At 40.3% G+C, this 22,933-nt stretch overlaps 1 protein-coding gene across 3 annotated transcripts in view; it reads left to right on the forward strand.

The window, feature by feature from the left end:
- Aoah (acyloxyacyl hydrolase) overlaps window positions 1-22,933 on the forward strand; it is a 212,165-nt gene that overhangs the window by 112,669 nt on the left and 76,563 nt on the right. For all 3 annotated transcript variants that reach the window (XR_005880783.1, XR_005880784.1, XM_040755639.1), the window contains exon 12: window positions 13,727-13,818. Coding sequence is in view for 1 of the 3 variants with exons in the window: in XM_040755639.1 (XP_040611573.1) it covers window positions 13,727-13,818 (92 nt within the window). In the remaining 2 variants the exon portion in view is untranslated. The remainder of the gene's footprint in view (window positions 1-13,726; window positions 13,819-22,933) is intronic.

The following is a 22,933-nucleotide window of genomic DNA, read 5'->3' on the forward strand; positions in this document are numbered from 1 at the left end:
AAGGGAAGAGATTGTGAAAGCATCAATTTTTCAAATGTTTGTTTTCCTTGTGAAACTGTTGCTTGTCCTATTATAACATCTTAGCTTGACCCCTGACAGTCTGTTGTCTGTAGGGTAAGGAGCACAAATTGAATTTCGTGCTGTGTCAAGGACAAAATGAATCCTTAATCTGGATGTAGAAAATGCATATTCACCCTTAAGCAGGCAGCTCTGTATTTAAGTCCTGTATGCTGTGCTCCTCTTTGAGATGATTCTGTCAGCTCAGTGACTCTTTATTAGCCCACAAACATCACATTCAAGATCGGGCTCCTACCTCATTCCCTCACTTCCCTTGCTTTCCATATTCTGGATTTATCAGGCACTTAAAAAGCTTCCACCATGCATAAAAGCAGATTTTCATGGTGGACATAAAATATGGAAATTCAATCTGAGTTAACTTCATGTCCATTCCTTAAATATCTGAGCACTTTGAGTACTTTTTAAATTATTTTTTAAGGTGAGAAAAGGCTGTTGTGTGATAAAAACTGGACAAAATTACATTTCCTGCTTGTCTGGCATCTTGCAGGGCAGCAGAAGAAAGATGCTAAATGGTGAGAAGTAATTCTTCAGTTCTAGTTACCACTCATTTATTCTGGCAGAGACAGACAATTGTGTTAGTCATGGTAAGTTTCTTTCTGTAACAGCCATCAGACCACAAGATAAAGAGCATTCTTCTGCTACTGTGCCCTATTCTTGAGTATGGGCTACATGGCTTGTTCCTGGCTTCTATGTCATTCTCACTGAGGTCAGGATGAACAAGTCAGTGGGTCTTTTCCTTTCAGTACTGGTGCAAATATAGACTCACCATTTCATCCCCTACTGCCTACTGAGAGAATTAAAATGCCAAGCACCCACAGTTATGAAAATCTTCAAGATTCAATTATTTTAAGTCCTTTCTTAGGTAGGGTTTCTATTACTGTGAAGAGACACCGTGACCAGGGTAACTCTTATAAAGGAAAACATTTAATTGGAGCTCCATTACAGTTGAGAGGTTCAGTCCATTATCATGGTGGGTTATGGTGCTGTGCAGGCAGACATGATGCTGGAGAAGGAGATAAGAGTCCTACATCTTACAGGCAAGAGACAAGCAACAGAAAATGGTCTCAGTGTCAGAATGAGGGAAGCTTGAGCAAAAAAGACCTCAAAGCTCCCTCCCCCATGATACAGTTCCTCCAACAAGGCCAGACAAACTTCAGTAAGGCCACACCCACTAAATGTGTCACTCCCTTTGAGGGCCATTTTTTCAAACCACTACAAGCCCCATACCTCTGAAAGACATTTGAAATTATCCAGCCCACATAGTTACACTCCATAGGAAATCAGTGTACCAGTCCATTCCTGTGCTGCCCAACAGGCTACTAGGATTAGAGAACAATCCCTAGTCCTCCAATTCTCATATCTACACTTGGCTTTACTCACTTCCAAATTAACTACTAAATAGATCTCATTTAATTAGTGCATCCAAGAATCTCACATCCATTGGGAGAAAGAAAGGTGTTAGATAGCTCTATAGTTAAGACTACTGGCTGTTCTTCCAAAGGACCTGGGTTCAGTTCCTAGCACCCACATGGCAGCTCACATCTGCTTATAACTCCAGTTCCAAGGAATCTGACACCTTCACACAGACATCAGGGAAATGAAAGTTAAAACTTCTTTTAGATTTCATCTCACCAAAATCGAAATAGCTGTCATCAAGAAAACCAATTAACAAGTGCTGCCAAAGTGAATGATAAAGAGGAACCTGATAGACTTTTGACAGGACAGTAACTGGTAAAGGCACTGTGAGAGTTGATGTGGATGTTCCCCAAACAATTAGTAGAACTACAGTATAGCTAACATATGACCAAACCACTATTGTTTCAGCTTTCCAAGTTCATGCCACCATACTTGGTTTGAGCCTTGATGATTAAACAATTCCACCAAAGCCTTCATCTAAAACTGCATTGGTTATCAGGTTTACAATACAAATTGGGAGGGAGCAGATACCAAAATTCACACAACAACAAACATAAAAATGAGATAATACAAAACACAGTAATATGTGTTCATATTACTATTATAGTTGCGAATTTACCTTCCCAGCTATATTTTTAAGCTCCCCAAGACTGTGTTTTTCACTCCTAGGCCTCTAGTCATTCCTCCTTATCTATTTTATGTATATTTACTAATGAAGTAGTGGGCATATGTCTTTCCACCCAAGACTATACTCAGTTTCTACTGTTGTCTGGTGAGGCCGTCTTAACTAGGTTATTAACAATGGCAGGGAATGGAGGCAGAGAGATAATTTTTGTATCAAGATCTCCTTAGGGATGTGTGTGGTCCCCACATGGTCTTGCCATGTAGTGTAGGTCAGTCTTAAAAACCAAAATGGCAGCAATATATCAACGACCAAAATATCAAGGTTCCACCATCATAAATGGGAGCAATTACCTCATAAAAGTTATAAGATGTTCTCTTGCCATTGTTCTTTTGCCAAGTCAGAGCCCAGCAATGAGGAGTCAGCTGTGAAACAGAGTGAACTTTCACCAAATGCAGCATGAACTACCATAATCTTGGACTTCCAAGAGTCCCTCCAGAATAAATTTCTGTTGATCACAAGGTACTCAGTGTTAGGTATTTTGTTAGAGAAGTTTAGTGAACTAAAATAGGATCTAAAAACCATCTAAGAGTTAGAAAGACTAACTGACTGATTCAAGATAGAACTTAAGTTAGCAAACTAAAGGCCTTGGGCACGGTGTTGTGACTCACCAGTTGCTTTAAATTAGACTTTATTTGAACATACTCATATTTGTTTATTTTCATTCTGTGTAGGATTGTATTCACATTGAAGACCAGATAGTCATATGAGGCCTACAATGTCTATTATCTGGTCTTTCTCAGAAATGTTTGGCCACCTAAGCCATATTACTAGCATGTTGGGTACAATTAAATAAGTATACACAAACTGAATGATAAATGGAGGAGGATATGCAAGGGAGGAAAGTGAGAAGTCCAGGGAGGACTCTAAGAGGAACTTAGAAGTTAGTTAACTTCTGCTTCATGAGCAGCAACTGGCCAACAGAGGTGGTGTCATAAGAGGAAGATTTTATGACAAGGATCAACATTACAAAGGGGCAGTGCAGGCTCAGGGGACTGCTGGTGATTGAGTAGGATAAGGGACATAGAAAGTTCTGGGGAAATGAGCACCGCTATATGGGATAACAATGACCCATCGATCATCATTTATCAAACTTGGTCAATCACCACAGTCACTTGGAATACTTAAAATGTAAGATTCTTCAGTCCCAACATAAGCCTTCTCAGTTTAGAACTGTACCCTAAAGTGTCCACAAGATGCAGGGAGATAGGTAAGAAGGCTAGGGGTAGGAAGGGCTGATGAAAGGTTAACCAAAACTAAGGATATATGAAAAGTCATTAAGGAAACCCAGAATTTTATATGATAATTTAAAAATATAATTTACAACAGGTCATTTGAATGTAGAGTCCCTGCATGGGTAGAAAGTGTTTCCTCAGAGAATATGAATCATTAAATAAAAACATCAATGTCAGGTATTAGATAGCTCCCTACAAGGATGCCTCAAAGGCCCCCAAAACAACACATGCTATTGACATTGTTCATGGTTGACCCAATTATTGAAGACACAACACACTTCTGATGTAGAAAAATCAAGCTGAAATTGGCTGAAATTTGTGTCCATGCTGGTTAGTGTTCATATTGCTGAAAGGTGCTACAAAGGATACTAGAGGAGAAAAGTCATCAGGGAACTTATCCAACAGTGGACCGTACATCCTACCTGCAAGCAAAACATACCACTGATCTGACTATTGTGGGATATCCAATCCATTTATGATTGCATTTGAGACCTGGTCCACAGGAGATAATTCTTGCTTGATACTGTAAACTGACTCAAAAGCCACTAACTCGGGAAGCCATATTTTCTAGGGATGTGGGGAGGAAACTACTGCCTGTTGTTTTGCTAAACTCCTAAAAATAAATGACAGCTGAATGCTCAGCCCTAAATAGGAAGACGATACCAACCCCTGTACAGCTTGGGAAACAATGAAAGGAAACAGAAAGAACATAAAAGCTGTAGGATAAGGAAGGGTGCTGTGAATGCTGTCTTCTGAACACAGCATGACTGCTGAATGAATTTACTGCAGCTATGGCTATCTGCATAACATCTGGACAAGATCAAGCCAGTCAAAAATCCCTGCAAAGAGCCGGGCGGTAGTGGTGCACGCCTTTAATCCCAGCACTCGGGAGGCAGAGGCAGGCGGATCTCTGTGATTTCGAGGCTAGGCTGGACCGACAGCCTCCAAAATAATACAGAGAAACCCTGTCTCGTAAAACCAAAAAAATAAAATAAAATAAAATCCCTGCAAAGATAGAGAAAGGGTTCATGAGGCTCCACCCCTAGCAGAGGAGCTATTGGCAATTAGTGATTGCTGGAAGAGAAGCAGTCATTTTTCTTTAGGGGTATGTCCACTCCTGGCTTGAAAAAAATGTCTGCAAGCAGCACTAGCTGGATTCAGTTTTTTTCTTTCTTTCTTTTTTTTTTTAAGAAAAAGACATGTAAGTGGAGAGGAATTGTTATGGCATCCAGGGGAAGTGGGGGAGGGCTAGTTTAGGTGGGTACATAATCAAGATAAATTGTATATATGTATGAAATTGTCAAATAATAAATATTTTAAATAAGCTCCTAAAAGATTCTGGCACATAATGGCTTAAAAGAATAGGATGAGAAGGGAGGAGCAGGGCCACTAGACAGGGGTTAAGATAATCCCAAGGTTTGTGAAGAGTATGTGACTTAGTGCATTTTCTACTGTTGGTGATAAAGACCATGGCCAAAAGCAACCTAGTGAGAAAGTTTGGCTAGCATACCCCAGATCATAGTGCACTGAGGGAAGCCAATGCATGAACTCCAGACCAGAACTAAAGCAGAACCCTTAAGGAATGCTGCTTTCTAGCTTGCTCCACATAGCTTGCTCAGCCTGCTTTCTTATATCACCAGGGACCACCTGCTTAGAGGTGACACTAACCTCACTGGGCTGGGCTCTCCCATATCAATCATTAAAAAAGAAAATGTTCTACAGATTTGCCTACTGGCAATCTGGTGGAGGCATTTTCTCAAGTGTGGTTCCCCTTCCCAGATATGTCTGGGTTTATAATGGATTGTCAAAAAAAAAAAAACCACCACAGTGTGCAACAATGTATTGTGACAGCCTATTATAAGGTAATAGAAAGAAATGAGAGCATTGTTTGTGATCAGTAGAGTGGGGAGAGAATTCAGCTCAGGTGGACATGGTTATTAGATGGGTCCAGTAAGAGCTCTTTATTCTTACATCTCTAACTTGAATCAAAACTTGGGCTTTGTCTGGCATCAAATTCCAAATATTATCTGGGGCCGTGGGGAGGGATTTTGAAACTGCTTTAGAAATAACCAAACCTGGGACTGGATAGCAGGCTCAGAAGTTAAGAGCACTTGTTGTTCTTCCAGAGGACACCCCTTGGGGGTCTCACAAGCATCTATAACTCCAGTTCCAGCATATCTGATGCCCTCTTCTGACCTTTACTGGCACCAGACACACACCCATATAGGCATATATAATAAAAAACCTAGTACAAAATACATAACCAAACTTTTACAAGGATGAAAAATGAAAATTTTATGATAGACAATTTTTGGTTGCTTTTTTATGTCTCTTGAAGAATTTATTTTTCTGTTTATGAAAAATATCCCCCATAAAAGAACTGACTTCTGATTTTTTTGCATAAAAGCAGGATATCTTAAACTCCTGTTTTCTTATTTTTATGAATCTGGATAGAATTCTCCAATCACCCATAAAAAATAAAATAAAAACTGGTGGAAGAAATGGAGTTGGGCTGAGTCCAATTGTACAATGTTCTTACTTAGTATGAAGCAGTTATATAAATTCATCCTTCACCTCATTAATTAGATAGACAAAACATAGGGTTAGTGCTTAAATGATAAATAGTAGAAAAGGGAAAAAAAGACCATGCAAGGATTTGACAAAGTAAAAAAGCAATTAGGCAAAATATTGAAAGATTAAACGCTCCCAGAAATTCTATGTCCTTCATAATTTTCATCTGACTTGATTTGTACTGCCCTCTTAAGCCATAGGGTCAGAAAGAAGACTCCATAGTTGAAGCCTTAATGGGCACCATGATAGATGACCCACAGTTGAAGCTTTAGTGGACATCATGATGGATGCAGAACTGTTGTTGCTATTGATATGCTTAAGTGTAGCATGTTTTAAGCTAATAAATGTGAGGACAGTTTGTTGCACTAGGTTTGTTGATTTCGGTTTAATTTTGTGGTTTACATCTGGTACTATTCATGTTTGAACTTTTTTTTTCCATTTCTTCTTTGGCTCTCTTTCTAGCCTTATAGGATTCACTGTTTTCATCTGTTCTAGCCACTATAACAAAATATCTTACACTGGATAATTCATATGTAGTAGCAGTTTATTATCCACAATTATGGTCACTGAAAAGTCCCAGATGTTTAGTGTCTGCTGAGGATTTGCTGTCTGTTTCAAAGATGGTGCTTTTAGCTGTCTTCTCAGTTGGTGATAGAATATGGCAGTTTTGCTTATAAGGGCACTAATTCCACTCACAATGGTAGAAATCCAGTGACTTACTCACTTTCTGAAGGCTCTAATTCTTAACACTCTTAGCTTCACATATGAATTTAACATATGAATATTGAGGAGGCCACTTAGATCTTAGCATTCACAATAGCACACTTCCTGTGGGCTGCCAGAGGGTCCTGAACTATCTTAATTTTCACCAAACATTTGCAAAGCAAACTTCATGTGCATTGATTTCTTTCCTAAACGTTTCAATCAATCAGTAGGTGCTATTATTAAATGTAGTTTTTTTTGAGATTTTTTTTATTTTTATTTTTTAATTTTATTTTCCAGTTTAAATTTAGATAAGAATCAAGGTTGCTTCACAAGTCAGTTCCAGGTCCCTCTCCCATTCCCTCCCTTCCTCCCGTGCCCTCCCCCCCCCCCCGTTATCCCCTCATTTCTCCAGGGAGGGTGAGGCCCTCCATGGGGGTGTCCATAGTGTGTCATTTCATATAGGGCAGGGCCTAGACCCTTTCCCAAGAGTTCAGGGTGAGAGTGCACCTCACATTGTTCTATTGGAGTCCAAAGTCCATGTGTATACTTGGGATGGGTACTGATCTGCTGCCCAAGGCTCAGTAGAATCCCTAGGCCTCTTCACTGACACCCAGATTCAGGGGGTCTTGATCAGTCCCATGCTGGCTTCCCAGGCTAATGCCTGGGATCCAAGAGTTAACCTTTGTCTGGTCAGCTGTTTCTGGGGGTTAGACCAGCCCAATCTTAATCCCTTTGATCATCAGTCCTCCCTCTATGTTACTGGCTTTCTTGAGTTCAGCTCAGTATTTAACCAAGGGAGTCTGCTTCTTCTTCGATCAGCCACTAAATAAAGTTTCTGTTTCCCAGACTCTCTGGCCATAGGATTGTAGGCTGGCACTCCCCAGATCTATGTCTAAAATCCATATATGAGAGAGTACATGCCATGTTTCTCTTTTTGTGACTGGGTTACCTCACTCAGGATGGTTTCTTCTAGTGTCATCCATTTGCCTGCGAATCTCATGATTCCATTATTTTTTTCTGCTGAATAGTACTCCATTGTGTAGATGTACCACATTTTCTCTATCCACTCTTCAGGTGAGGGACATCTAGGTTGCTTCCAGGTTCTGGCTATTACAAATAAAGCTGCTATGAACATAGTGGAACAGACATCTTTGTTGTATGAATGGGCTAAATGTAGTTTTATTAGTAATAAAGTTGTGGCACAGAGAGGTGAAGGAATGACTTAAAATGCAGGAATAACTCATTGACATCTCTTATACAATGGATTCCATAAAGTAGTAACTCTGGTGTGATAGTTGATGTCTCTCTCTCTCTTCCTCCCTCTCTCCCTCTCAGTGTGTGTGTATGTGTGTGTGTGTGTGTGTGTGTGTTGAATCCTAACTCCATAGGGATCTTCCTTCAATCTCATGCATCCTGAAATATAAAGCTTACAAAGCAAACTCACAGAGTTAAACATCAAACTGTTATTTTATAAGAGCAGAGGTACACAATCTAGCCTGATATCACAGGGGAAGGAATCAGATGATATATTTATTTGCTTTCTATTCTCCCAGAACTTCATGTGCCCATCACAGATCTCCACAATGATGTTTGTTGTTCACAGTGCTCCCTGTCCTCATTGGAAGCCAGAGCAGATCCTGAACTTCTGGAGGTGGGGTCTATTTGCATCTGTTTGGAGCCACCCCACAATGCTCATTCAGCACTCTTCATATATTAGAAGTAGCCTCCATTTAAACAAAAGAAATAGAGATGAAAGATGAGCTAAGAATCTGTAAACTTTATTCTGGAAGTTTGGAGACTGACAGACCAACCAAGGCGACTAAGACTATTTTCAACCATTAGCACTCCAATTCAGCTCATTTTGATTTCATAAGATTTTAAAGCTTGGACTTTATTTGCATGGGTGATAAGACTGAGCATAGTGAAGATTACCTCTGCTACAAGCCTTTCTCTCCCTACTTCCATCAAGCTAGGTTCAAATCCAACCATATTACTTGTCAGCTCTGTTGACTGGGTATAGCATCCAAACTGCCTCTGAGTCTTGTTCAATTGAGCCCTTGCCTGACTTAGACCACATGGTATAAGGGATTTTTCTGCAAAAAGGGATACAGAAATCCTCCAAGGACCACACTAGCAGCCGTAGGAACCAAGGTAGAAAGGGACCCTTCCCACACTTCTCTCTGGGCTAGTGGCTGGACATCAATTTACTGCTGTATGGTTGAGGGTGATGTCTAGGCTCCTTTTCAGAAGGGAATATTGAGCACTGGACACTTTGTGTTCGCAAAGTTCTCTGTCTTTTCATTTTTACTTAAACTCACCATCATTGTGCCTGGGTTACAGCTATGCACCAACAGATCCCACTGAGTTCTAGAAGATGGCAAAAAAGGAAGGAGGAAAAAAGGTGTTCTGTTATTAAGCTAAACAGCTTGTGCATGTTTTCTGTCTCCATGCCTGGCATGTAAGAGGAATTCCATGTTAGTTACTTATTCTGCCTGAAAAATACAAACATTACCTAGAAAACAGTGAATTCTAGCATGTTCACCAATGGGTACCATCTAGTTACAGACTTCATTCATGTAGCAAAGCCTAAAGGAATGGGACCATGGCAGGGAAATGTGCAAGAAGGTCAAGAGAGCTCTTTAAATTGGATAATTTGATGTTTGAGTAAGAAAAGACATGCGGGTAATGACATGGATGGAGGACTTAACAGTCAACTGGCAACAAGGTGATACTCAGGAACTGAAAGGCCTTTAGAAAGATAAGAAGCTCACATGCACCACCTGCAGTATGGTGAAGGAACTGCAGGCCAGTGGAGCTGGGACATCTGCATCCCACAGACTTTTTGTTTCTGATTCTTCAGCCTTGAGGAACAAACTCAACAACTACTTCTTTCTTTATAAACCAAGAATTCCTCATTGTAGTCTTCAACAGTTCAATTCCTGGTCATTGAGTATAAACGGTTTATTTAACTGGTATTTTTCATATTGTTTTATGATAATGGTTACCCACATATACCTTCATATGACATTTGTACTGTCTGAAAACAATCAGTTCACTTCTAAGCAAGTTGTGTATGTTAGGAAAGAAACTACTCTGTGAAAATTGTCTACACTATTGTAGGATAGAAAGGACAAACTAATGCTACCATAGAACTTCCTTTGTTGTTGGAAGACTGACTGACCCAGATGATATGTGGTTGATGTCATTGTTCTTTTTCTCACTTAACAGAGTTTCAAAGGAAGCCAATACCAGATTGCTAACATGATAACTTCAAACTCATAAATCAGGGGTGACTGGGTTGGAGACTATGAGGAAACATTGTATACATTTATGAGATTATCAAAGAACAAGTATAAATTACTCTCTAAAAACTAGTCATGAGTCCAAATTATTATGTTTTCCTCAAGGCTATTAAAAATAAAAGCAGTGATTTTCTCAATATATTAAAACACATAGCGAGAACAACCTTAAATGAAACTGCTGCAAAAAGTAGTATACATATGTCAATTATGACACAAAATTCAGTCATGTCATTGGAAAATCCAGAGGAAAATTCAAAGCAATGTACTAGTCAGCCTGACAACACAAATTCTTTTAACTGGAAATTTTTCTTGGTAAATATAGTCTTTCCACGTTTGTGCATTTAAGATACATTTAGGAGACTTTTGAGGACATGAATGCATAAGAGGAATAAACAGGAGTTGATGAGGGAAATCTCCATTTGCGTTTCTCTTGCTGGAAATGCCTTTGGTATAATGTTGCATGAACGTGGTTTTTAGTGTTTGTTATGATCTAAATGCTCTCCTTTTGTTAAGGATTTCCGCACATGTGTTATTAATGGCTGCTGCTTTTCATTTTTATTTACCAAGTTTACTAAGGAAGGTGGGAGTGGGGATCTGTGGACCCTGCTGTGGGACTACTTAAGTCATTTCTGTTATCTGACAATCAACTACATTCCTTGAAGCCTGGAACAATCCTCTTAGAAAGGGGTGGCCCAACCTAAGCGCATGCTCTGTGCTGTGTTGGTCTCCCAACTGGCTACCCCATTCCTTACTGTTTTCAGATTTTTTTCCCAAAGCCCCCTAGAGTCAGACAACACTGAACCTAAGGAAGTGCTAGAACTCTATCTTCCCTGACAAGCTTCTTCCAGAAATGTCAGGCTTTGCCAAAATACCACGAGTGAAATCTAAAACATTCAACGAGGGAAACACAGCTCTGTGCTATTCTGAAGTTATCCAAATCACTGGGGTTAAATGTATGCATCTGGTCTGCCCAAGTCTTTCAAGGCCAGCCATGGAAATGCAAACTCACTAGGGCCCCAGCTGCAGCTCAGCATTGGCTGCTGTCCACAACAGCTTAAATGCTAATTAACAGAAATGGTAGTAGAGCAGCTTGGGTTTCCTGGATGCTTGCAAGGATTTCAGGAATGACCCAAGGAAATGAGACCCAGTTCTCCAGAGAAATGAGTTGAAAGAATGCTGGGGGCTTGAAGATCACAACTCCAAAGACACTATTACCTGCCATTTCCTCACCTTTCCCACACTGCCCTCAACATGTTGTCTTCCCCATCACTTGACAGACCAGTGGCTGCATAGAGAGTATGGAAGCCTTGTCTCGAGGTGCTGTATTGAAATCATAGAGTGTGTTGCCTTTGTAGAGCTGGACATCAATTTGATTCCCAGAGTGAAGCCCTTCCCTTGCTACTTTTTTCAGAATGCCCCTTTCCTCCACTGTTAATGTAAGACAGAGTACTAGGCAGGTCTCCCCATGTTAGAAGAGTTCTTGTCCCATTCCTTTCTGTAGAAGAAAGAGCCGCCTCATCAGACCACAAAATCTGGTTCCATCTTGATTTCCAAGTCAGACTCTCCCTTTTATGGACAGAGAAAAGGGTGAGGGGAGGGCGGGGGAGGAATGAATCCTTCTCTTAACTTTTAACACATCTTACAGGGAACCAGCTCATAAACTCTGCCTACATCTCGCAAGTCATTTGCTTACTCATACATCTCCTTAATGTGGCTTATGAGTTTTACCCACTCTGTTTGCTTTCCTTGTCTCCTCTAGCAGAATTGAATATTCTCAAATCCTACAGCAAACATGCATTGTAAGCAAAAAGATATAAGGGGGAAGCAAACCAGACAGAGGAAGGCTTGCCCCCACAGAGGCAGACACGATAGAAGCCACAGTGTGAAGTAGCAGAGTCCTGGTAGGAGAGGAGTTTACAAAATGTGAGTGGGAAGCACCAAGGGTGACAAAGTGTCAGTCATGGATTCATGCTCCTCTGAGATATTCTAAGAGCCTCTTTTCAAAGAGCACATTTCTGTTCCTCTGAAGGAGGTAACTCCCAGTCAGTGCAGGTGTACCTCAGGAAGCCATCCTTCCTGGCCATGACCTCCCTCTTCCAGCCCCCTAAGCTAGCAACAACCTTGAGGTAAAAGTCAGGATGGGGGAAAGATGCAAAGCAAGACAGGAGGATCATGGCTATACTTGAACACCTGTTAGCTATGTAGCTAATTTTGACAAATCATTCGACATAACAGAGGGCTTCCCAACACATCTGTTTAGGTAAGCCCCTTTGAGAAATTAGGACCCTAGAAGGGTTTGTGCTAGGAGACATTTTTAAAAGGAGCAATAAGCAGTCATAGCTGAGCACGGTTTTCTTCCACAAGTTCATACCAGCCTTAGAACTGTGATTGAAATGAACATTAATGGAACAACGATCCAGGCCACAGGCTCTAAACATTTTGCAATAGTCACAAAGGGGACGTTTTTCTGTTGCTAAGAGGTCAGTTTTCTATTGCTAAAAATAATATACTACAGACTAGGTAAACTCTAAAGAAGTTTGCTTTAGCTTCTGATTCTGCAGATTCAAGGTCTGGGGGTTACATGTAGTAATGTCCCCATGCTGGCAATGAAACGTCACATGGTGACTGAGCATATGTATGTGTGCCTCTACTTATAAAGCTGATAGCATTAAATCATGGATTTCTACCCTAGTGACCTTATCTAACCCTAATTGTCTCCTCAAATGTCCAGTTATGTTTGTTCTCTGAATGCCTCACACAGGGAATTAAATTCTAATAGGAATTTCAGAGGTTACACACCATAGTCACACCACAGCAGGTATGCAAATCTTCAGAGATGATAGTGTTAGAACAGATCTTAGGTACCAAAAAATGACTACAAAATCCAAAGAATTTTTGCAAGGGAAAAGTTTCATTTTTGCTGAAGGGTGTGTGGCCATGCCAAATCAAGCAGACAAATGCACCCAGCATCAGGCCTTCCATGCTTTTCTTCCTAATGCAGAGAGGCCCTGTGCCTCACTCTGGGTGGTCAGAGCTTGACCTTACACTCTCGTGTGATTGACCAACTCAAACAGGAGCAGATGATAAGCCAAGAACAACTTTTGAGAATGAGATGCAACCTTGAGCACATATTTTGATTTCAAAATGTGCTGACCCTAGAGGAATTTGCTGAGTGGTTTCTTTATAATTTTTAAAGTGGAGTTTTGTCTTATTTAACCCTCTGATGGAAAAGGCAGAACATTTTGTTTGCAGTTACCACCGTTGGTCATAGTGGATATAGCCGCATATTTATGGGGAAAGAAACCACAGTCTGATTCTCAGAAGTGCTTCAGACTTCCAGCGTCAGAGGCCCCACCTTGTTAACTAAGGGACTTCTTGCTTGACTTTCAGTATTATTTCTCAGGGCAATCATTTTTTAAGCAGTCAATTGATTAATATTGTCAACTGAAAGATGCAGATCTCAGAATACTTCAGAATTGGAGTTTGCCTGTCTCAACACATCCCTCTCCAATGTGTGAGACTCTGTGTATTCCTCTTGTATAACAATAATGATGGAAGCCAGTGATTCTGCTCTTGTGAACTCTCAGGTGACGATCAAAGCTGAGCCATCTTCTTTAAATACCAAAGGCTTGGGAAGACAGACAGAGAAAACCAGGCTTACGCTGTGGTTGTTCTCAGCATCAGCACAAAACAACTGACCATTTGCTAATTACTACTTTATTATTTCTTTCCTTTAGAAATCCTTCTTTAACTTGCCATCAGCCCTGACCGATGAGCTCAACTGGCCCCAACTCTCTGGTGTCACTGGATTTCTGGACTCCACTAGTGGGTATGTTTTCACACTCACACACTGTTTGTACACTCATACACTGCACACTCATTCATGGCAGCTTACCTGCACAAAGAGAGAACAGGAGATGGAGCTTGCTCCCACAGCATTGAAATGAGAATCATTTCAAGTTGCTTCTAAACCACCAATGACCACTGACGTGGTCCAGACACTACAACAGGGTATGGTCTACACGAAAGAGGGAATGTTCCTGTTGGGGGTTTCAATTTACATCTGATGGAAAATATTCAAACACATCAGTGAATTTTTCTGATTCCACATTTGATTCAAGAAACTAACAGTAAGAAAAATAATGGATAAAATTAAATTGCTATTAATGGGGTCTGTTAATTATCCTGGCTTCAGTGCTGTAGATTTGAGCACAGGTCATGACTCAATAAATCAGTTTTCTATGAGTGATGGATGGTGAGTGACAACCCAAAGTGTATATCCCAGGACTACACCAAGAAGGGATACCTAGTATGCTATGGAGGTTTGCAAACACTTCTATATGAGAGGTAACATCTCTCCTAGTGTGCTAATGTTTGCAATTGGCAATAAGAATAAGGGATATAGTAAGTAGACAAGTCCCTTCCTTGTGTAGTAGAAGAGAGGGAAGAGTAATGGCAGGACATGACCAGCCCTCTCCAGCTCAGGCAATAGCAGCAGAGAGCCAGACAGAACCAGAAGTCAGACTGTGGTAATGATAAGAAGATAAGTATGAACAGATCTAGTTTGCCCAAAGCTGCAAACAGCGTAACACCCAAAAGTCTGACATTTATAGTTTTAACAGGTATTGTTTTCTATTTGACAAAGAACATCCCATCCCATAAATAAGGTTTATCACCTGTACTCATTCATTTTTAAGATACTCATTAAATACTTATCTTAAATTAGGCATGTATACCACAGGAGTTTTCATGATGAATGATATGTGTCCTTGCTTGAAGTCAATTACAATCAATAGTGTAGATGACACAAAGGGAATCTAACAACAACACAAGGTAGATGTGCCAATGGCAGGTTTGTCACAGAGCTACTGGGATCAGTAGGAAAGTGCTCATGAAAACTATCCATAGCCTTTTGGGATACAGAGGAAGGAGCTCAGGCTCCAAAAGAGAGTGGGTCATAAAATGGATAGAAAAGAGAACAAGAAATATAACCAACTTTTAAGAAAACACAGTCATAATTCTGAAGGACCTGTCTGTGAATATAAGGAAAGCAGAGCTGTGCTTTCAAATTATGTTTCCTTGTCAAACTTAACTATTTTTTAAGTTAGTTCTTGTCATACATATAAAATATTCTACTAATTAGTAAGTAGGGTTAATAAGAGGTAACTGTTAGGATTAAATTGTGGTAATACCATGGCTGTTTGGGGCCAAGGAATGCTGCAGAGATCACACCGTGCAATGGATCTCATGCGAGAGATTTATTGCAGGGGGGTAGGGAAGGTGGGTAAAGGCTTTCTTGAAGTAGGATAAAGAGAGAGAGACAGAAGAGCAAAAGAACAAGAGCATGGTCTGTGATGGAGGGGACCTTTTAAAAGGCATTTGGTAACTGATGATGATAAACCTGTTAGAGTTGAATTCCTGAAGGTGGGCTGAAGGAGTACATGATTTCTAAGAGAAAATATATAAACAAAATAAAAATAGACAAAATTTATTTTTAAAAAAGAAAAAAAAAAGATAGAAAGGAAGAGCAAGTCCTGACACATAATAAGATAAGGAACCTCCAAATAATTTGCCATTGAATTCATTTGCTATTGGTCATCTAGTTCTGTACATGCCGTCTATCCTTAAGAATATATAAGAATATAGTTTCACCAATGAGACTTCCTAGAAGAATGCTACATTTTAATTTGCAAATAGTTATCAGTTGGGGATAGTATTTGAGTTAGAGTTAGGGTCATGTGTCTACTACTCCTTTCAGCTATAGGACCCTATCTGGTGCATATCCATGTAGGCCATGTACATGTTGCCTCAGTCTCTGAGTGCATATGAGCTGTGATCATGTTGCTTTAGAGGGACTTGTTTTCTTGGTATTCTCCATCCCCTTCTACTCTTACAAGCTTTTTGCTTCTTCTTCCACAGGGTTCCCTGTGCCCCAAGGAGAGGGATTTGATGCAGACATCCCATTTAGGGCTTAATGTTCCAAGGTTTCTCACTCTCTGCTTAAAGTCTAGCTGTGGTTCTCTATATTTGTTCCCATCTGCTGCAGGAGAAAGCTTCTCTACTGATGACTGAACAAGGAGGCCATCATCTATGAGTATAGCAGAATGTAGTTAGGAGTCATGTTATTCATGTTATTGCTACTTCTTCTGTTTGTTGTTGCTTGTTTTTCAGTAGGACTTTGTTTTACCCGAGGTCCATGGGTTATCTAGTCTCATGTTCTTGGTCACCAAAGCAATGTCAGGTGTGGGTTCCATCTCATGGAATGGGTCTAAAGTCAAATCAGATATTAGTTGGTTACTCCCACAAGTTTGTGCCACAATTGCTGTAGTATGTCTTACAGGCAGGACACCATTGAAGATCAAAGGGTTTGTGGCTGGTTTGACATTTATGTTTCTCCATTGGTAGTGTGCAAAGTACCTTCCTGTACCAAGGATACTATAATGTAGGAGTGAAAGCTCTATGTAGGCAATAGCTCTAATTCTCCATGTCCAATGAGTCTTCAGCAATGGGGCCTTGCTATCAGTTTTTGAAAATCAACCTATATCTTGGCAACAGTTATGTTGTTTGGGAATTCCCATGGGACCCTTTGGCCAATAATCCAACTGGATATAACCCAATCCTGGTACTGAAAGCTTCATTTTGTGACAAGAGATGGCAGTTGGGGCTCTGTCTCCCAGTTATTTGGCTATTTCAATTAGGTTACCTTCATATTTTATGTAGGTTCTGTTGTATTAAGTTTCCATACTACCCCTTCAAATGGTCCTTAATTTTATATTTCCTCCCTCTTGTCCTTCTCCCCTCTCCCTCCTGACGTAATCCTCCCATTCCAGTCCCCCATTAATCAATTCATTTTAAAAATATGCTTATTTATCGCCATTTAAGTGGCCGGCAAGTCTAAGGTGAAGGTGCCAGCTTCAGCGGTGGGCCTTTTCATTGTGTCTTCGTGTGACAAGGTCATCACATGACTAGTCCCAGGCAGCCTCTTAGCTTGCCTCTCCTCTTATAAAAATCATTGGTCCCATGGCAGTCTCATGACCTTATCCAACCCTAGTTATCTCCCTAAAGCACTTTCTCCAAGTATCATCAACAAATGAATCTGAGGATTAAGTTTCCAGTCCATGAACTTTCTTAGAACACATTCAAATCACAGCAACACTTCATACTGAAAGTGGCCATCCAGCTGTGGCTTATGTGGAAGTTATATCTGTTCTGGGCTAGTCTGCTAACCCAGGACCCTGAGCTTTGTGCTGCTACCCATAAAAACCTGACTGCTTGTGCATCGTGCTCAGTGTGACTCTACATGCTTTCTGTAATATTTCTAGGGATGTGGAAGATACACGGCACAGCTGGCTATTCCCATGCTTTAAGCATGTGCCTCTGCTCACTGTGGGGCCTCTGGCTATCTTTTCACCAGCTGTTTCTATGCACTACACCTGTGTTCCCTGTCACTCAGCTAGAATAATGAACAGGCTATCTAAGTCCTATTTATTAAAAAGAAAATCCCCTAGAATCTCAGTTGCAATGAATTCATCCATTAAGAAGAAACATTAGGAGCTGACTCTGTGCATCTCCATTCAATACACTCTTCATGAATGGCATTACTATTAAACCATCTTATTATGCCACCATATGAATTACACCTGCAGATAATCCATGCTAGGCTATTCTTATTAAAAGAATAAAAGGTTTAAAAGGCATACAAAAACAGATTAACATATGGTTGAAGTTGTCTTCTGGTAGAAAGAAGAAAACAAAAGAAATATTGAAGTCACTCACTTACCTAAAATGTATGATTTTTCTGAGTATCCTGGCTGGTATTTTGTCATTTTGACATAAACTGGAGTTATCTGAGAAAAGGGAATCTCAGTTGATAACAATCTCATTGATAAAATGCCTCCATAAAATTGCCTCTAAGCAAGTCTGTAGAACATATTCTTGATTGGATGTGGGAAGATCCCAGCCCAGAGTGTGGCACTGGGGTGCAGCGCCATTCCTGGGTAGGTGGTTCTGAGTTGCTTAAGAAATATGGCTGATCTTGATCTGTCCCATGCTGGATTCCCTGAATCTGGGTGTCAGTGAGGAGGCCTAGGTAATCTATTGAGCCTTGGGCAGCAGATCAGTACCCATCCCAAGTATACACACGGACTTTGGACTCCCATAGAACAATGTGAGGTGCACTCTCACCCTGAACTCTTGGGGAAGGGTCTAGGCCCTGCCCTATATGAAATGACAGACTATGGACACCCCCATGGAGGGCCTCACCCTCCCTGGGGGAATGAGGGAATAACGGGGGGGGTTGGGGGGAGGGCACAGGAGGAGGGGAGGGAAAGGGAGAGGAACTTGGAACTGACTTGTGAAGCAACCTTGTTTCTTATCTAAATTTAAACTGGAAAATAAAATATAAAAAAAAAGAAATATGGCTGAACAAGTCATGAGTGAAAGAAAAGTCAGTAAACAGCATTCTTCCATGGTCTCTGTTTCAGTTCTTGCATCCCAGTTTCTGCCTTGAGTTTATACCTTGGCTTCTGTCAATGGACAGTGACTCTTGCCTCCTCAAGCTGCATTAGGTCAGTGTTTAATCACAGCAATAGAAAGCAGACAGAGTCACTGAGTCTGATGCCTAGCACCACAAAAATTTTTAAGAGCAAAAGTAGTATAGACCAGTGGGAGGTGCATTTTGAGCACATGGGACAGACCTGGTAGAGTTCTCCATTCAGCCTTGAGAATGTGCTGCCTGCCATCTATGATCAGCCTTGCAGTATGAGTATGAACAATAACCTTTAGAAATATACCTCATACAAGTGCAAGCATGTAGTCATAAGAGAAGCTGACTCTTATTCTTCCTTTCTGTGTCAATTGCTTTACTCTCTCAGAACACAGTCTCTCTGTCATAAACTGGAGACAAATGAAATCCCAGACATAGCTCCAAACCCAAACACAACCCTTCACTTATATGAATTTCAAGTTCCTTTAATATCTGTCCCCTCGACTCAAGCTTCAGAAATTCAGCAAGTGGCCAACCTTAGAATAATGTGATTTTTCTTTTTTCTCCACTGTGATATAAGAACAGAACAACTGCGGGAGTTCTCAGCTTCACTGTGGAACCAGAAGTAAAGGTGTAAGTGAAAGGTATCTTTATGAGATTAAAAAAAAAAGAGTACCTGTGTTCCGATAACTTTCTAAAGCAGTTTTATGTAATGAAAAATATCCTATCTTTAGGATGAGAAATAGCACCAAAACATCAACTAGTAGAGTGGGGCTCTTATCTGAAAGCAACATCTAAAATTCCAAACTCCCCGCAGTGCAATGCAGAGCCTCCTTCACTGTCACAGGATGCTGTCTGGGTCTCACACCAGAATAGAATGCCTGGCCTTGTGACCTCTTTTACATGATACAGCTGAGTTGGGCTGAAGTGTGATGGGATGTTAGCCACTTTGCAGGCAATTCTTGAGGAGAGAGACTTCTGATTCTCCTCTACACACATCTTCTTCACATCTTAACTAGCCTGTCCCTTAAGATAAGATGTAGGTAATGTGAAACATTCTCAGACCCATGTTGACAAAGTTAGAGTTTGAGAGAAGTAAAGGACAGGCTCCCACACAGTAAGTTCTGCAGTGATACCAGCTGGCTGTAAAAAAAAAAATCAAGGAAAACACCCTCCTGCCATTACTGTCATGACTATTATCATTGTATTATCATTGTGCGTACACCCTTCCTCCACAGCAAATCCCAAGCAGGAAAATAAGTGAACCAAAATTCTTAACAAAAGCACTCATTCTTTTTTATAACCCACTAATTCCAATTACTGCTGCCCATATAAATGTGCATGGGTGTGGTGTCAACCAGTGGGGCATGAGCAACCTGCTGATAGTTGCTCTCTCTCCCACAATAGTCATCATTACCTGTCAGTAGTTCCTCAGCCAGGAGTGGGTCCTAGTGGTCCCCCAGTCACTGTTGGACTTTTAACTGACTTGATCCTATGCAGGTTTTATGCAGGTAACCACAGGTGCTATGAGTTTGTGTGTGCAATAGCAAGGTCATGTCCAGAGGATAGCATTTCACAGCTCTCTTTCCCCATCCGTGGGTTCTAAAGTTCTCTCTGTCCACTCTTCCATGATGTTTCTTAAGCCTTGGGTTGAGGGGTCTGAGGAAAAAAATTAAATGTTAAAATGTTTTTCTACTTACTTGTTAATGAAAAGTGAAAATAAACCCAAAATTACAAATGATTTAAAAGCATTAAAGTCATTTTATTAAATCTAGTGTCTGTTGCTTTTTAATGTGTAAGTCATCCAGTGACTCATATGTTTAAACACTTGGTGGTACTGTTTTGTAAAGTCATGGAACTTTTAGAAGGTGGAGTCTTGCGGGAGGAAGTGAGTCACAGAGAACAGACCTGGAGATTTACAGTGAGACCTCACTCCTTGTCCACTCTCTGCTTCCTGGTTTTGGAGTCAATGTGACCACACACCTGTGGCCATGTCTTCCTACCACAATGGATCACAGGCTAAAATAAACCTTTCTTTCTCTGAAATAAACAACCACCTGAACCCATTAATGACTATTTAAATCACCTTTATCCAAAGGTGGTACTCTGGAAGCCAGGGCTAAATGAAAGAGTCTTTGAAGCAGAGGGTATGAGTTCAGGGATGGAATAGGGTAGCCTTCAGAGCTAGACAAAAAAGAGAGAGAGAGGGTGGGGGTGTGAGTTCAGGAAGATAGACAGTAAAGTGCTTGATGGTCCAATCTGAGGACCTAAACCCAAATCCTAGCACCCATGTGGTGTGGTGGTGTGTGCTTATAATTGCTCACTGCCAGCCAACTTAGGCTGATGAGCCCCAGTTCTCTCTCTCTCTCTCTCTCTCTCTCTCTCTCTCTCTCTCTCTCTCTCTCTCTCTCTCTCACACACACACACACACTCTCTCTCTCTCTCACACACACACAAACACACACACACACACACGCAAATGAATGCATGCAGGCACACTTTCATAGGAGCTTAAGTCAGCCATAAAAAGTCACAAAAGCCCAAAATTAAAAAATAAAAAAGGAAAGCAGTTAGCAAAGTTACCAAACTCAAGCGAGAATGGTAAAAATAAAGTCCACAGACTAGGTGTAATGGTGGACAGCCTTAATCCCAGTATTGGGGAGGTGGAGACAGAAGGAAGGTGCATTTAAGGCCATAGCAAGACTTCATCACAAAGAATGAGATCAGCAGATCAGTATAAATGAGTCAAACCAGACTGAATTCTCTAGTTTAAATGCTGTCCTCTGAATTAAATTTACTATATTGAACTCTAGACATGGAAAATTCCTAGAAAGCAGTAGACAAGGCCATTGTCATAAGTGGTACAATCATGTCATTCAAGGATTTTTTGAGAGCTGTCCCAGAATCTTGGAGCTGAAGGTTATCTATTCTCTCCAGTCCGTATACATCAAAGGAGAGAACAACTGTGAAAAGTGATACATCACTCTGATCCCAGTTACTTGGGGAAGCAAATTGGAGAGCAAGGACTTTCAGCTAAGATTTATTAACCTAATTTCATGTTTTTTAAAGAAAGACAGGTAGACACTAAACATTAATGGGCTTAATAACCTTATTAAATCAATTATTCACAAGTTATATGTGATATCATTGCAAGTGATTATCCCTGTCATTATTATGCTCATATGTTTAAACAAATAATTAACCACAGAACTGGCCATTTGAGTTGTGTATGACAGAAGCAGCAGTTCTCCAACTGTGGCCCATGGTAGCTACGCCCTTTTGGGGGACTCACAAGGCAAAATCTATTTCACAAGTCTTCCATGTAGTCATTGTATTAGTGTATCAAAAGCAACGGGAGCTAAAACTGGCAGCATGTAAAGGTGAAACCCTGCACCAGTCAATTAAATTTATAGTCATTGTGTTTTTCATTTCTACCACTCCCTGCTTAAAACATAAGGGGCTCATCTTAGCTTAAAAATCTCACCCGTGCCTTACAGAAGTGTCTCAGTTACAGGAGGCCCCATTTATTAATTCCCCATATCAAAGTCTGTGCTGCTGGTGAAAAAAATAAATGTCACTTGAGTGGCTGGAGATTTGGCTTGGTTGATAAAGTGCTTGCTAGCAATCACAAAGCCCTGGGGTTAATCTCCTGTACCATAAAAACTGGGCATTGCAGCACATACCTGTAATTCCAGCACTCAGGAAAGTGGCAACAATAGGATTAGAAGTTCAAAGTCATCTTTGTCCCTATGGTGATTTCAACCCCATCCTGAGAAATATGAGACCTTCTCTCAAAACCAAAAGCACCTATGAAGCTATAAAAATGTACTATTTCATTACTTTTATCATTTAATCTGATAAAAATACAAATATGACTGAGGACTTCTGCTGTATAATGAAGTATTGGTATCTAAAGGAAAATCATAGATGTTGGTAAGCTGAGAGCTGAGTTTGCTTTCATAGAATCCCATTTCTTTTGAAAAATGAATTTATATTGCTGGGTGTGTGGCACATACTTTTAATCCCAGCACTCAAGAATCAGAGATAAGGAAATCTCTATGTGTTCAAGGCTAACTGGTCTACATAGTGAGTTCCAGAACAGCCAGAGCTACAGAAAGAAACCTGGACTGAAAATAAAACAAAATAAAGAAGAAAAGAAAAGAAAATGACTATATAATAAACTTTGTTTTCAGACTTTTATATATGGCAAATATTTTATCTAAAATTAATTAAATGAGCAGGTCACCTCAAAGAAAATATCTAGCATTATTAGCTGCTAATCATAATATTTTAACTTCAAAGAAAAAACGTAATTACAGAAAATTTGTATTTCCTCCTATGAGTTTGACCAAGGCCTACTATTTATGTTTGCTCTAATGAGATACACAACAATATTAAGAAATAAAATTACACAAATTTATATCATGAATGCACTAGTATTTAGAATATTTTTTATAAC

Source organism: Mesocricetus auratus, unplaced genomic scaffold, assembly GCF_017639785.1.
Source record: "Mesocricetus auratus isolate SY011 unplaced genomic scaffold, BCM_Maur_2.0 Super-Scaffold_100013, whole genome shotgun sequence".
Lineage (NCBI taxonomy): Eukaryota > Metazoa > Chordata > Mammalia > Rodentia > Cricetidae > Mesocricetus > Mesocricetus auratus.